This window comes from Nelusetta ayraudi, unplaced genomic scaffold (assembly GCF_046127955.1).
Source record: "Nelusetta ayraudi isolate G7.1 ecotype Tasmania unplaced genomic scaffold, CSIRO-AGI_Nayr_v1 ptg000042l, whole genome shotgun sequence".
NCBI lineage: Eukaryota > Metazoa > Chordata > Actinopteri > Tetraodontiformes > Monacanthidae > Nelusetta > Nelusetta ayraudi.
Window position 1 is genome coordinate 5,162,501 of NW_027466092.1, and position 14,449 is coordinate 5,176,949.

Below are 14,449 nucleotides of genomic sequence, written 5' to 3' on the forward strand. Positions count from 1 at the left end.
CCTGCAGGCAGACAGATACATTAGCCGCTAAAATTAATTGCACCCATGGTAAAAGAAATGTTATTTGCGCTCAGGCAGCAGGAACACAGCAGGACACATAATTGTTTGGTGCTTGTGACTCTAATTGCAGATATAGAGAATACAAATCCTTTTGACACATGCAGTGTGTTGTACTCAAAAATACATGCTAAAGTAGGAAGTTGAACAGGAATGTTCAATGTACAATCAGTGGAAATGCAGCAAGAGCAAATGATGGCAGGACACATCTACACACCATCAACCGACACGCGCACGCACGTCATTGACGGATGTGCTCAACATGAGCAGTTAGGTGGTCAATACGTAGCTGAGCAGTTTGTTAGTTGCGATATATAACAGGAGAACACACCATCAACATCCTGTCTTACTTGTCTTGCCATTTCCCAACAGCTAAATTGCTTGGTTGGGCTCACAATGAGCTCATTACCAACACAAGACGCTCGTGATTATCTTAGCCGCGTGTTTACCAGGTAATGTGACTCGAACAAAAAACCAACAGAGGCGCCACCTTTGTAAGTGACCTTTGTCAGATCTATCGTAATGCCGCAGAAGAAGCCCCTTTTCCAAGTTTTTCAAACAGGACTCAAGATAGTATAAGAATATAGAAGACATGCATATATACACAACCAGTCAAAAGTTTGGATACACCTTCTCACGCATTTTTTTTTCTATACAACTTTCTACACTGCAGATAGATACTGAAGGCATCAAATATATGAGCAAGATATATGTGTTTATGCAGCAAAGAAAAACGTGTTAAATAAATATGTTTTTTATGAAAGGTGCCTATTCTGAACACTTAACAAAAAAGCTTTGTTGGCAGCAGAACGGTATTATTATCATCCATGCAACGGTCAACACTTAATACAATAAAGAAACTGTGATGAAAAGTAAAATGATAATAGTAATAATGTCACATCCACAGTAAGAAACTGTGGATGTGAAGTATTCATCTTTATGGATGGATACTTCCATCCATAAAGTATCCATCCATAATTATATATCTTATATTATATAATATATTATATTTGAGCACAGTAGAAGAAATTTAATGGCGTTGCTTACTAATACAAGCATCCGCTAGCTTGCAAACATACTGATGCTCACGTCGGAGGAAAGTCCAAATTGCTAGTCAGTCATTGCTACCAAGTGCAGGCAGCAGCGTTGGACATGTCATATGATCAAATCCATCGTGTCCCAGACTTGTTTTATTATGCAGTATGTACGACATTATGTTATGCAGTATTATGTATTATGCATACATATTATGCAGTATGTACGACAAAGAAGATTTAGCTTATTCCTGACCCTGAGCTCAAGAAGAAGCGGGTCTTGAAAATGGATGGATGGATGGATTGATGGATGGATGGATGGATGGATGGATGGATGGATGGCCTGCTTTTTGGAATTAGATTTCAGTGCAAATTTCTCATAGGGAGCAACTCATTAGTGACATCATGCGCAGTAGGCAATGTTGCTGCACAGCTTCATGTAAGGGTTCATATCTAGCTAGACAGTGGGAAAAGATGACAATTAAGCAAGCATGCCCAGTACCAAAAAGTAACAGTGCACAGCATATAAATGTCAGGAAAGTGTACTGCATGCAGTATCATGTTAGTCCCTGCCATCTGATGTCTCACAAAACTCTGAAAGGTCAACTAAGGTAATTGTCATTTGCATCTTGTTTATCATACAAAATTGATAGAAGCGTGCAAGTTAAGCCAAACTAAAAGGCTGACACATAAGCAAACAGAAACTGAACCTTTATCGCTTCCAAGAATCCCACAGTAGCAGTAAAGAAATCTGTCCAACTTAAGCTCTTAACTATCTGTGTACTTCATTTCGATCCTTTAAGGTTTATTCTCCAATAAAGTCTCCTAAAAACAGGCCATAACAACTGATTTCCCATCGTGATTCTATTGAAGTCACTGGCTTTATCAATCATACAGGGAAGACATTATTGGAACTGGGCGCCTAAGGTCACTCAGAGAAGAATTGCTAATATAATTTTCATTTATTTGTTCTTGGGAATAAAATCCAATCTAACTACATGGTTATTGCAAAAAAATTCTTCTGAACCAGAGGATGAAAACAAGAACCGCAGCCAAATTATGGTTTGATATCAAAACTGTTTCCCTGTCTGTTGTTGACTCAAAATAAAATATCAGCATTTCACCAGCAGTAATTTCTAAATCTGCCAACACAGGATATGGCTAATATTACCCAGCATTGACCAATATAATGCACAAATGTCACCAAAAGAGAAGACAAACGGTAACAATGAGCCAAATGAGAGTGTATTTCATCGTGTCTAACCTTATACAAGTACTAATGTGCATTTTCAGAGTGACACATTAAATGTAGTAACATTTAAGCGCAACATTGTCTAAATGCTTTGGAAAAAAAAACTGATGCGACAGAGACAACAAAAAGAAGAAACACAGTTCAACTTTCTGGCAGGTAAAAAAAAATGTAATAAATACTGCAAGTAAAAGAGTGATGAGAATTTTGATTTGGGGGAGTTGAAGGTCTTAAGCTTCTTAAATGATGTACTTGACTGAATGGGCAATTAAGTAGAGGACTATGCGGAATCCATTTATCACAGACAAACGTGGAGATTTATTAATTTAAATAGTGCCGCACACGCTGAAAACATTTTACGGCCTTTAGCCAAGCCTTATATCACAAAGCAACACTTGGATACCTCTGCATTCGCAAATCCCATGATTTAATTGGACAAGCCATGGACAGGGCTAACAACAGACTAGCCAAGACATGATTAATACAGACCAAATAACTTGAGAACGGAGCTTGGATCTTAAGAATGGATCTTCCCCCTCCAACATGTTTTAGGGTATTAAAAAAAACAAAAAACAAGGTCGCATGAGAGAGTGTTTTCACGACGACGGGAGAAGTACGAGCAAGGCGCCACGTAAAGGGCTTATGTCCAGAATTGTGTTCTCGAATGCAGCTTTTGAAAGTGGAGTAAGCAGAAAAGTAAACGGTTCTTCGACAGTTGTGAGAGACATTCATGTTCTGGGCACATTAAAGGGTGGGTGCAGTTTGCGAAAATTACAATACCAGTAATGCTTACGGAGAATCCCTTTCCACGTCAATCATGCAAATTGAAGCAATCACACAAGAGCCCCAGTGAAAAGCCAATTCAATTAAAGCTGCCATCTGACCTTTACCAAAATTGGCAGGGATTAGAGTTACCTTCGGGTAGGCAAATCACACGTCAAATTAAACCAAAGAATTGTGATGCAGGAACCATTCATGTGGAGGTGTTTGGGGGCCAGTAGTGTTGTAGTGCAGTAGTTCATAAGCTGACAGTTTAGCCCCCAAACCCTGATGATTTTTTTGTCAAATTTATCTCAAATAAAAAAAAATGTTTGTATTGTTTCAGAAAATTGAATTTCAAACTTATTCTAATAAAACATTTGTTTGAGAAGTTAAATAAGACCCTAGAGGCTAAGATTCTCCAATGAGGATAAGAAACATTCAAAGACAATTTGGTCAAAGTAGTATTTAATTGAATGCATCTGTATTTGAATGGCAGGTGCCATTTTAAAGCTTGGTCAATTCTAACTAGATTAAAAGAGACCTGTCAATCAAAGAAAATGGTAGAAAATGTGCTTTTCTGTGGCTTCTTGTATCACACTTTAAAAAAAAAAGCTGTCAATCAAAGGACACGCTAAAAAATATCTAATTCTAAAGAAACAGTAAAAAATCTAAACTCTTTGTTACTTAGTAAAATAGTCAATGTTTTCACACAAGCCACATGATTTTGGTCTGTGTGTGTGTGTGTGTGTGTGTGTGTGTGTGTGTGCCTGTGCGTGTGCGTGTGTGTGTAAATATGACAATGTGAGCCCTAGCTTACATGATTAGTCTTTACCAATTTGAGCCACTGTATTGCTTACCTTTGGGAAAGGTGTGGATTAAGGTGAGGCTAAACTTAGGTTTAGACTTTGCAAACAAACAGAAAACAGAGTTGAAAAGTAATGAAACAAGGATGTTTTTGAGTGTGAGATTTTATTAAGTGCTTCATCTTGACATCTTGGTCATGAGACTTGTTACCAACTCAGAAGCAAAACATTCATCATCTCAGATTGTTATTTTCCCCTGAAAATATGCTTTCAATTTGCAACACCCGTGTTTAGTTGAATGCAAAAAAGGTTGCAACAAATAAAACTATAAAAAGAAAATACATTTCCTTCAAACTAACAGCTATTCTAACATATTCATCCAAGAGGGCAAAGAGGGGACAGTACAGCATTGTTCAACCTGCAAAGTATGGCGAGAGCTTATTGCTTCATGACTGCAGACTTACAAAAGTTGCAGCAATTACGAAAGAACTCTTTGGCAAAAAAAATATTGCTAAAATAACACACAAACAAAACCAATGCCCCCAAAAAAACAGGAAGTGGTTGCGGGGTCAGTGTCCTTAACAGGAAACCTAAACTACCCTCTCCCCATCCACTTCCACCAGCTCTTCCACCATCAGACAATATCCTCAGTTGTGAACAATGTGAGGAAGTAACTTTCTCCCTGCCGCCCTGAGGTGCCAAAATCTCCTCGGAGCCAATTGAAAGTCATCTTCCAAGATCTCATCGAATCCTCCCACATCTGAGTTTTTGCCTCGGCGAGTGCTACAAAATGCTAGGCCCTCCAGCAGCTGTCAGCAGCATGCGGAGTCCTCCGGGACAAGTATGCCCTCCTTTAACTCTCACCTCTGGCAGAGCTTCTGGGAGGAGAAGTGGTCTGATATTGAAATAGTGTGTCTGATACAATGTCTTAGTTTTGTGAGAGAAACATTTTACAATCCAGTAGGATTAAACATTCTCCACTCAAAGTAGACAGGATGATGACATATGTTTGCTCTGCAGAAAACCTACATGCAATAATCAACAGGATGCCAGCAAAGATGAGCATGATAGTTTTAGGAGAAGAAGTGGAGAAAGTACAGTACTTGTTCCTGTCAGAGTGGACATGCCTCTGAAAATAGATGGAAACAATATATTCTCACCTATTAGCTGTGAAGGTTAAACAGCAATGTTTGGGAAGTAGTGAAATATCTTGATCTTTCCATTTCTTCAATTGCCTCCCACTGACATCTACCCTATTAACACTATTCTGCTGAAGATGAGTAATCTTGTCCCCTCAAACCAACTAACCTTGAAACACTTTGTACTTTCGGTAAAGGTACAAACCAAAAAGTGTACTAAAACCCAATAAACCTGACTGCCTTTCAGCACAAAAGAAACTACTTATTTGCCTGGAGGATACAGCAAAAGGGAATCAAATGAATCCTAAAAATGACCAAAATTAGGAGGATATAGAACAGCATGTACAGTTTCTATGTGGTGGGAAAGGATGACAATGTGTTTCACTATTCTGCCCTATCTGCACGATACAAGTTCCATCAGCATAGCTTGCTCTCTTTCTCCCAAAGAATTCCGTTCAACTCTTTGAGACGGAGGGTCTTGCTGAATGTCATCAGAAGTTCCCGACATGAATTCCATATTAATGAGTAGCTCTGGGCACTCTTGTTACAGAAAGCACCTTATTTTGCACTTAAGCACTCACTCCGTCTTCCAGCATTATTGTCAGATGGTCAACAAGCTGTCTTTCCATTACTTGACTTAACTCCAGTATTTTATAACTATTGTTCTGTGAATGTAACTGCAGTAGTTAATTCCTCTTGTCCACAAATAATTACAACCTTACAATAGAGAGTAATTCCTGAAACCATCTCTCCAGTCTTCTGCTGGTTTTGTTTACCTTCACTTCTTCCGCCCGGTGATGTAACTACGCTTTATGCTGCCTTTCTAATGGCATGAATTTACTTGATGGATACTCAGTTCTTGCTTTTTATATTTTTTCATTCCTATAACCATTTTTTTTTTTAATTTGCTTCAATATTTATTAGCATGATTTAACAAAACACACTAGACTTCGAAAGAAATTATCAGTCTGTAAAATATAACATCAGCCACATATTTTATCATCACCATTTCTTTTCTAATGACAAAAGTTGCATTGAAATCAATACAGTGTCGTACAGTTATCCTTCTCGTAACCTTCACTGTGTCACAGCCTCTCTGTGAAGCCTTGGTTTATGTGTCAGAAAGACAGATGTGTGTGAAAAAAACAGGGAAAACAGAGTGGTGATAAATAAGATGTCTGTTGGACCATCAAACAGTGTCTTGGTAACCTGGTTTCATTACCAAGCCTAGTGGCTTTGTAAGCGTATTGCTCTTATCCAATCTTTCTCCCAGACTGTTTCCGTCTATTGCCTTATCAGTCCTTCCCAACACCAGCACTGCTTCTCCAAAAATCTCACCCCTCTTTTTTTACCATTCAACTCCATTGTTTGATGAAGAGCCAGTAAAAGTGGCACCAGCAGCTGTCTAAACAAGATGGCCCCCCCATCGTGTGTGTGCACGGAAGACACCTTCTGTGTCTGCTGTTGATTTCCTGCTCACTATTATCACCTCACAACTGTAGCCATGGCACCAAGGAAAGATGGGGCTTAACGTGAAGAAAGACGACTAGAATGCATGTTCAGAGAAAAAGAAACAAAGCCAGCAGGAAATGGTAGGAAAACTGAAAAAGTCAAAGGAGATGAAGGAAGGGAGTAATGGGAATGTAAAAATGTAAAAAAAAAAAAAAAAGAAAAAAAGGAGTATTTAAAATAGATGATGGAACTTGAAAACTAAGTTGTATCGACAACGCTTCTAATAAAATGGAGCAAAAAGAAAATAATGCAAATATTACATATAATGCAGCAATTATAAATGGCAAGACTTATTCTGAAGAGACAAAATGCTACCCTTTTAATACTTTCTGGTAAACAGTAGAAGCCATTACGTGAGATTTTGGTTCCTCTTTTTTTTTTCTTTAATATGCCAGGCTTGCCTACAGTTCTTAATAAATAAAAAGTTGGCTGATTTCTTGCATGGATGATTCTCTGGGCCCACAAGCCATACGGGGGCCTAGAGGATAACATAATTAATACACTACCTATGGCAAACAGATTTTTAGTTATAGCAAAATTGCTTGCTGTGCTTCTGGATGTAAGAGAGGAAAATGAAACAAGAGCCACGCAGTGGGAAGATGACATGGTTATCTTTACGTGCCTAAAGGCACATAAGGATAGCTGGGTTCTTCAGTTTGTTAGTGTTCGGTTTAGAAAGTAAAGACACTGAATATTGGCTAGTGTAGGCTAGTGTGCTGAAGTCAATTATTTTGTATCTACCTAAACATTTAATTGTAATGGTTTCCGAAAGTGATTGTGAAGGATGAGACCTCTGTGACGAGAATGACTTTTTGTGTATTTGTGAACGAGTAAAGATGACAATGTGCTTTGAATCAATATACTTTAAAAGATGCTCTCAGAAGACAAGCCCGTTTACCATCGAAATGTTGTTTTTCTCTGAGGAGTGAGAAGAGAAGCGGACCAAGGACACAACCTTGGGGGTGCCAGTGTTGATAAAGGCGGGCAGGCCTGCCAGTCTGACACGCTGGGCTCTGCTGGTATGACAGTCTTTGCTTCAATTGTACAGATGGGTGATCAGGTTGAGCGTGTGAGCGGCGAGTTAACAAACAGCACCCTGATAGAGGTGGTTTTTGAGAGCAGTGTGAAGCGCGAGGGAGATGGAATCATGAGTGCATCTGGTCATCAGCAGAAATTGCCTTCAACGCAGGACATCATCTAGGCCTGAGGCCTTCCTGCTGTTGACGTTCTGCAGACCCTCCCAAACAGGGCAAAAAATGAGTAGCTGATCGTGGAGGGCAGACTGGATTTGTTGTTTCGTTGTTGCCTCATGCTGCGACTGTTGTTTACCTTGTAACACTGCTCAATGCGCAGCTTGTAGTTTCTTTTTGGATGCATTAATCCCTCTACGACAACACTGTAGTGGCACGCTGCTGAAAAATTTTTCGCCTTGTATCCTGAAGCGTTCCAAAAGCGTAGAGACAGTTTACTGAGTCCCGGAACCGTTTTCATGTAGTTTTTTTGCTCTTCTGGTTCAGGTCATAAAACAAGGCCAGGTGAACGCATCATCTGAGGTGCGTGGCTGTGAGGACTCAATCGAATGAAAAGTTTGTGTCCACCCAGTCCAGTGTCTCGCCCTCCTTTCAATCTGGATGCTTTTGTGCAATTTAGACAGTACAGACTGAAGTCCTGTGCCACAGTGAAAACACTGCCGGGTTAATGTGCTTGAGCAACATGTCTGCAGAACAGTGTCTCTCCATGACAGTAACTGTTGTTTACGAACACACACACGCCCCTCATTATCTTGTCACCATTGCCGGAGTCTTGCGTGCAAGAGACTCCGGCTCTCTGAAAACACAAGCTCTGTAACTGTGCCCTGGATGTTTTCCTTTAGCCATTTCTCTGACATGATCATGACACAGCTGTCAGCCCAGAGTCCCATTCAATCCATGTTGTTGACCACAGCGCGCATTTGCAAGAAAAGCATGCGGGAGAGCCATCAATACTGCCAAAGCCAATCTGATACACAAACCCTTTTTTTTTTTTTTTTTTTTAATGGCATGCATCTTTCTGTACTGTCTTTTTTCACACTCCATACCGAGTTGCATGTGTGTTTTCTTATGCCGTCATTGTGTTTAAACAAAAGTGTGTGTGTCATCTTGCATGAACGTGCATGGATGTGACGTGTAAGCTGCTCCTTCATATTAAATAGTCAGTGGCGTTATCCTGGTGTGACTGCAGGAGCTTAAGGCAACAGCTGTTCACCGCTGCACGGGCTCTGCTCGCAGAGGTCTGGGTGTGACTTTCAGTTGAGACGAAACGCAACTTTCAGTCATTAACATCTGCAGAATCTATCAGAAGCCATTTAAATGTAATCAATAATATAAGAAACGAATTACACGTAAATAGATGACAAAAGATCTTTTGTCATTACACGGTACACTAGACTACACAATAAAGACAATTAACACTGACAACGTGTTCACTTTTGATCTAACTTCATCAGTTAGTATCTCAAAATGTTTAAATTTGCATTCTTAGGATGAAAGTGGTGAAACGCTTGCAGATTTAAAGAATAATTTCACTATTTGGGAAAATGACAGGGTTGTTGTAGGTCAAAACACAAGACACACACACGGAACCACAAGGGCGAAAAGAGAATGACAAACAAGATGAACCGCTGTCAAAACAAGACGCGCAAGATGACATCGGGAGCAGTTGGAAACTAGCCCGCCAACACCCTCTCTCTTTTAAAGCCAACAGAGCTTTCATACTGAGATGGGGCCTGAGTGCAGCGCTGACAGCAGGGAAACATCTAGAGGCTGCAATGTTCACCTGTTCCTTCAGAATTCAAACGTTTTTTTATTTATCTATTTTTTCCCCCCAAAGTAAATGGTAACACTGGCTTTAAAAGTACAAGTCAGAGTGACCTGGAGATCCGCATCCCATGACAAAGACAACTTTAGTAGCTCAACAGTTCAAGTAAGTATTATTCAGTAATTTTTCCAGTGATTCACTCATTTTTCCTGCAGATATATTACTGTGGAAATTGTGTGACGTCTGTGGATATTGAATAGATATATATCAAATCATGAAGAAGGGAGGTTTTGCTCCTTCAGTTTCCGATGCTGACATCTCTTTGAAAAGCAAGGGTTCTCTTTGTGTGTATTTCCAGTTTTCAGCATGAGCGTATATTGCATGTTTTTCTTTAAGATATGCACACCTGCGTGCACCAGCTACGTCAAGTGCTCTACTGCTGGCATGAGAGGCGATAAGCACTTACCAATAGGGGCATGGCCAGGTCAGCAAAGTAAACAAAGGCTGCTCCAAGCGCGAATCCCACAGCAACTGGGAGGAACGCAAATGAGCCATACTTCCCAGAATCCTCTGCCATGTCGATGGCTGGCGCCAACAACGACCAGTAGGAAGCAGCCAACATTACCTAGAGAGAGGGAGGAACAAACATTAAAACAACACAACAAATGCAAAGAGAAAGATTCTTCAGTTTTGTAAATCTTAATGAGAGCGGTGAGTAACGTTGTCACGGCTGGACTTCAGCAACATCAACCAGTTTTATTAAATGTGCATTAAATGTCACTTCAAAAATAACTGCTGTGAAATGAGACAATGGAGTTTTTTGTGCACAATTCATCATTTGAGTGCTTGTGAATGATGAAAGAGGTATTTATTGTTCTTTGGGCTTATTGTTCCCAACAACACCTACTGCGTCATTTTCTATTTTTCTTCACCCACGGACTGCTTTTAATCATTCTTTAGGGTGACGACAGACTCTTCTCTCTCTCACTCTCACTCTACTATTATCACAATGAATTGCTGATTTTTTTGCACCTTAACATTAGTATGCCTATTCAATTTATACTCAATATAATTACAATTACTTACTTTTTTTTTTCAAGAATGGGGTTCTAAAGTATAATTATGGGGGATCTGAATCAGTGAAGCAGTGCGGTGGTATTAACAAATCATTTCTATGAAGCAATGCCTGTGAGGTTTTACATTTTCTCTGCTGTCAAGAGGAACAGGATGAATTGCCACTTTTAATTAAGAGATCACCAATTGCACTTATGCAGCCAATGCTCAAAAATGAAATAGCATCTGCAAAGTTGGCAGCGATTGCAGATATTAAGGTATGAGGTGTTCTATCATCTCAAAAAAAAAAACAAATATCCATTTTTTTAAGGGCGGCAAATATACAGCAACTGAAAATAAACGGGGGAAAAAAATAGATATAGGTTCTGTTTGGCAAAGCCATCTTTGGCTCTTTCAATGACTGCATGTGGCTCTCATGCAGGCAGCGTTGGCCCGCGTCCAAGTAGCGCGTGCGTCTCGGACAGTGTGAGTGACGTGCTGATGGCAGCGGCTCTTGCGTCCGTAAGCGATGGAGTGCGAGTGTGGGTGTGACAAATTCAGCTGTGGGCGCTGAGGAGGAGAGAGCTTGACAGCACCTACGGGGCACCGCTATGGACGCACGCTGGTGAATTACGGTGAAGGGAGCAGTCCTGCGTTTAACCTCCAAGTTCGATCATTTCCAACTAAGTATTCAGAGACGTGTTATACTTGGTGGACTACGTGGTAAATGCTGGATGCCTGATGCGTCCAACATTTGCGGGTGTCCGACTTGATGCATGTATCTAGTCAGACCTCCGCCCCATCACCAATCCATATGGTTCTCCCTGGGCTCGAGTCTCACTGGGGTAGCTGAAAACATGACAATTACAGTAATGACTGTTTTCTATGTGACTCTGTACTATACATCCACTCTACATACACTGTGCAATCAATGAAAGAATCATGAAGAAAAAAGGGTCATAAACCATTTCATGAGTGAAGCAGTATCCTGGTAGCAATGCTTCATTTGGTTTAATTTGAGAATTTTGTGGTCAAACAGGAGAGAGAAAAGAGAGATGACCAGCTGTACAATTTAATGCATGCATTTCTTTGCATGTATTTCTATGTTTGGCTACTTTGACCCAAAAAGAAATTCAGTCGTGAACCAGCTTTTGCTTCAACCGACAGTTTTTGCCACAACCAACAATTTCAACTCAGTATAGTCCTTCTTCATATCAGGCTGGCAATGAGGATTTTTAGAGAATCGTTCAAACTGAAAATCTTTCCAATCACAATGTCTCATTTTTGCCTCATAAAAATCTGTCACTCTCTGGAACAGCCTTTTGTTTTCTGTCCCCTGCCAAACATGGTGACAATGCCACCAAGCTTCTAAACTAAAAAACACATATACTGTATTTTTGCAGGAGGATGTAAACAGGGGGCTGAATATGCATCTGTCCGAAGATGTTTTTTTTTTTTTTTGTTCTTGTTTTTTGATCATCAAATATGAGGCTGCTCCATGAGAGTCCCGGTTGAAAAGAAACAATTTCAATAGGTTTTGGACCACAGAATATTTTTGATATTAAATCATTAATGGCACTGAGATAAACGTATATTACCTCTAAGATGGTTCAATTTACACCGTTTGAATTTTAAGCATTTCTCCCCTTTAGTCTGCGCAGCTACAAAAAACACCACCTGAAGGAATAAGGGTCTCTTTCCCACAGGCTCTCCTCTTATTAACATTCTACTCTTTTTCGGTCAAGTGTCGATTCTGCACTCAGGGGAACATCTTGTACCATTGCTGTTGACTCAAGGTGAGGAGTTGCCTACATGTAAATTAGGAACAAGCCCTCGATTAATTGAGACAAAAAAAAAAAATGCCTGCCAATGTGGCTTCCAAAGCTCAAAGGTGAAAAACAAAGTGGAAATACTGATGGATTAAGACATCTTTATTACATAAGGGACCTCATAGTTTACACTAACAAAACTATGTCTTATATCATCAAATAAAAAACTTTCATTGCACAAATGTAGCAAAATCCCAATTAGTAGTCCTTCCTCTGATGAAATGCCTCTCAGCACCACAGTAATTTAGCGCAACACGAGAAAGAAATGGTTCAAACTAATAATCTTTTCTCTTTTCACCTCATTACTACCAAAACACTTTAATTTCTTATTTGTTCTTTTTCTCCAACACACAGACATGCCAGTGTAGCACTTATGCCAGTACCCAATTACTGAACCTTTTAGTTAATCAGGCTTTTTATTTCTTTTTTATGTTAAAGGCTGGGGTTGCTTTAGACCAGGCGAGGCGGTGGCGACCAGTGTTGGAGATCGCGATCGTTCGGGTCCTGCTGAGATCGCATCGGGGAGTCCAGCGGTGGAGATTGAAGACTTCCGAGTAAAGCCACTTAAAATCAGTTGGTGGGCCGGATTTGGCCCGCGGGCCAGACTTTGGGCATGCCTGCTTTAAACCCACAGCCTGATTCGACTGGATGATTTCGTAAAGGCTAAACTATCTCTATGCTCACCTTTGTAAATTTTAAAACTAGTGCACTTATACAATGCACCACCATTGATAAAAATTTTGCCCGTTTCTCTGTCAGTTTTTTTAATTATTTGGGAATGTGTTGGGTTCAGTAAGATAAAGAATTATTCTTTCACAGTGTTCTATGCACTGTGTTGGAAGATTTAAAGCATAATTTATTTTAAAACATCAGAAATACTTTTCCTCACTGAACTGTTAGCCTGGAACGGACTGAGCATTTTTGTATCATGTGTGTGATCTTTGATCCAGACAGAAAAAGTTATACATTACATATACATTTCTGTTCTCTTCTTGAATCATAACTCAGAAAGTGTAATAATTGAAGCTTTTTGTGATAATCTTGATACATATTTGATAAGGACTATGTTCTGATAGGCCACTTGATAACAGCTCATCCAGCAATGATGTTCTGAGACTGTTCCTCCTTTTGGAGCGTTTGAGTAAGTATTCATAATGATTTCACTCTTTGCCCTCATTCTGACACCTCTGTATCTTAATTACATTTCCTTGAAAAGATCACACACATCCAATGGCAGGCACACAAAGTACTAACAAAACAAAGAATGTTTTTGTATTTACCCTTTTAAATAGCAATACTAGAAACTTGACAATGAGATTAATTTAAAACTTAAATTGTTTGCTTCTACTTTTAATTTACAGATAAGAATAAGAATCAAATCACAATGTCTGATTAATTCATTTTGGTGAAATTCGGTGAAACCTAGCAAAGATTATCACACCTATTGCGAAGAGTAAATGCAACCCATTTTCTATAAGGATATGAAATAGATTTAGCTGATGCTGTAAAATTTACATAGACTTCTTGAAGACTACTGTGAAAAAGTTTCCTTTGCGTTCTCGTGATTCTTAAACATGGACGCAGACTGCTGGTAAACCAAGATTAAATTTAGGCTGGAAAAAAAGTTTGCAGGCTGGTGCCACTGAGATCCGCAGTCAGAACTGCTTTGTCGGTAGAGGAAAAAATTTCCTCACTGTCAGGGGTACATGCCGTCTTCTTGGTTTCCAGGAGCAATGCCATTTCACTAGTCGATGGGCCAAAATAAGCTTGAAGACTAAAAACATATTGCTCAACTCCATATCAAGAAAAGGTCAAATAAAAAAAACCTAGTGCTTTCCAGCATTGAAGGGTGCAGGACATTATTAATTCAAGTTATACATTCATCCAGAAATTTCTCAGGGGTCCTTTCAGTCCACATCCCATTATTGGTACAGATACAGATTAGACTCAATTGGACCCCAAGGCCGTGCTTCATCTTGTCAAGATGCAATTTCTGTTCTCTTCATGGTATCCCTCATGATTGGACATTCTCTCATTAAGGGGGGATCCTTTTCTTTGCACTTTGATCAAATCATCCTCCTTCCTCACACGGAATACATTTGTCTACATTACGCATTCTACATTAAACTGCCAACCTTCTTGATGAAACACCCTCCCAGATCCAGCTTATTCACTGTTTCTCTGTCAGTTGGGAAAAATGCATTGCTGTCTGATT

At 39.7% G+C, this 14,449-nt stretch overlaps 1 protein-coding gene across 3 annotated transcripts in view; it reads right to left on the bottom strand.

Annotated features, from left to right (window-relative positions):
- The window catches only part of slc39a11 (solute carrier family 39, member 11), an 84,525-nt gene that overhangs the window by 59,612 nt on the left and 10,464 nt on the right, over positions 1-14,449 (bottom strand). For all 3 annotated transcript variants that reach the window (XM_076033852.1, XM_076033854.1, XM_076033855.1), the window contains one exon: positions 9,819-9,977. In XM_076033852.1, coding sequence (XP_075889967.1) covers positions 9,819-9,977 — 159 coding nt within the window. The remainder of the gene's footprint in view (positions 1-9,818; positions 9,978-14,449) is intronic.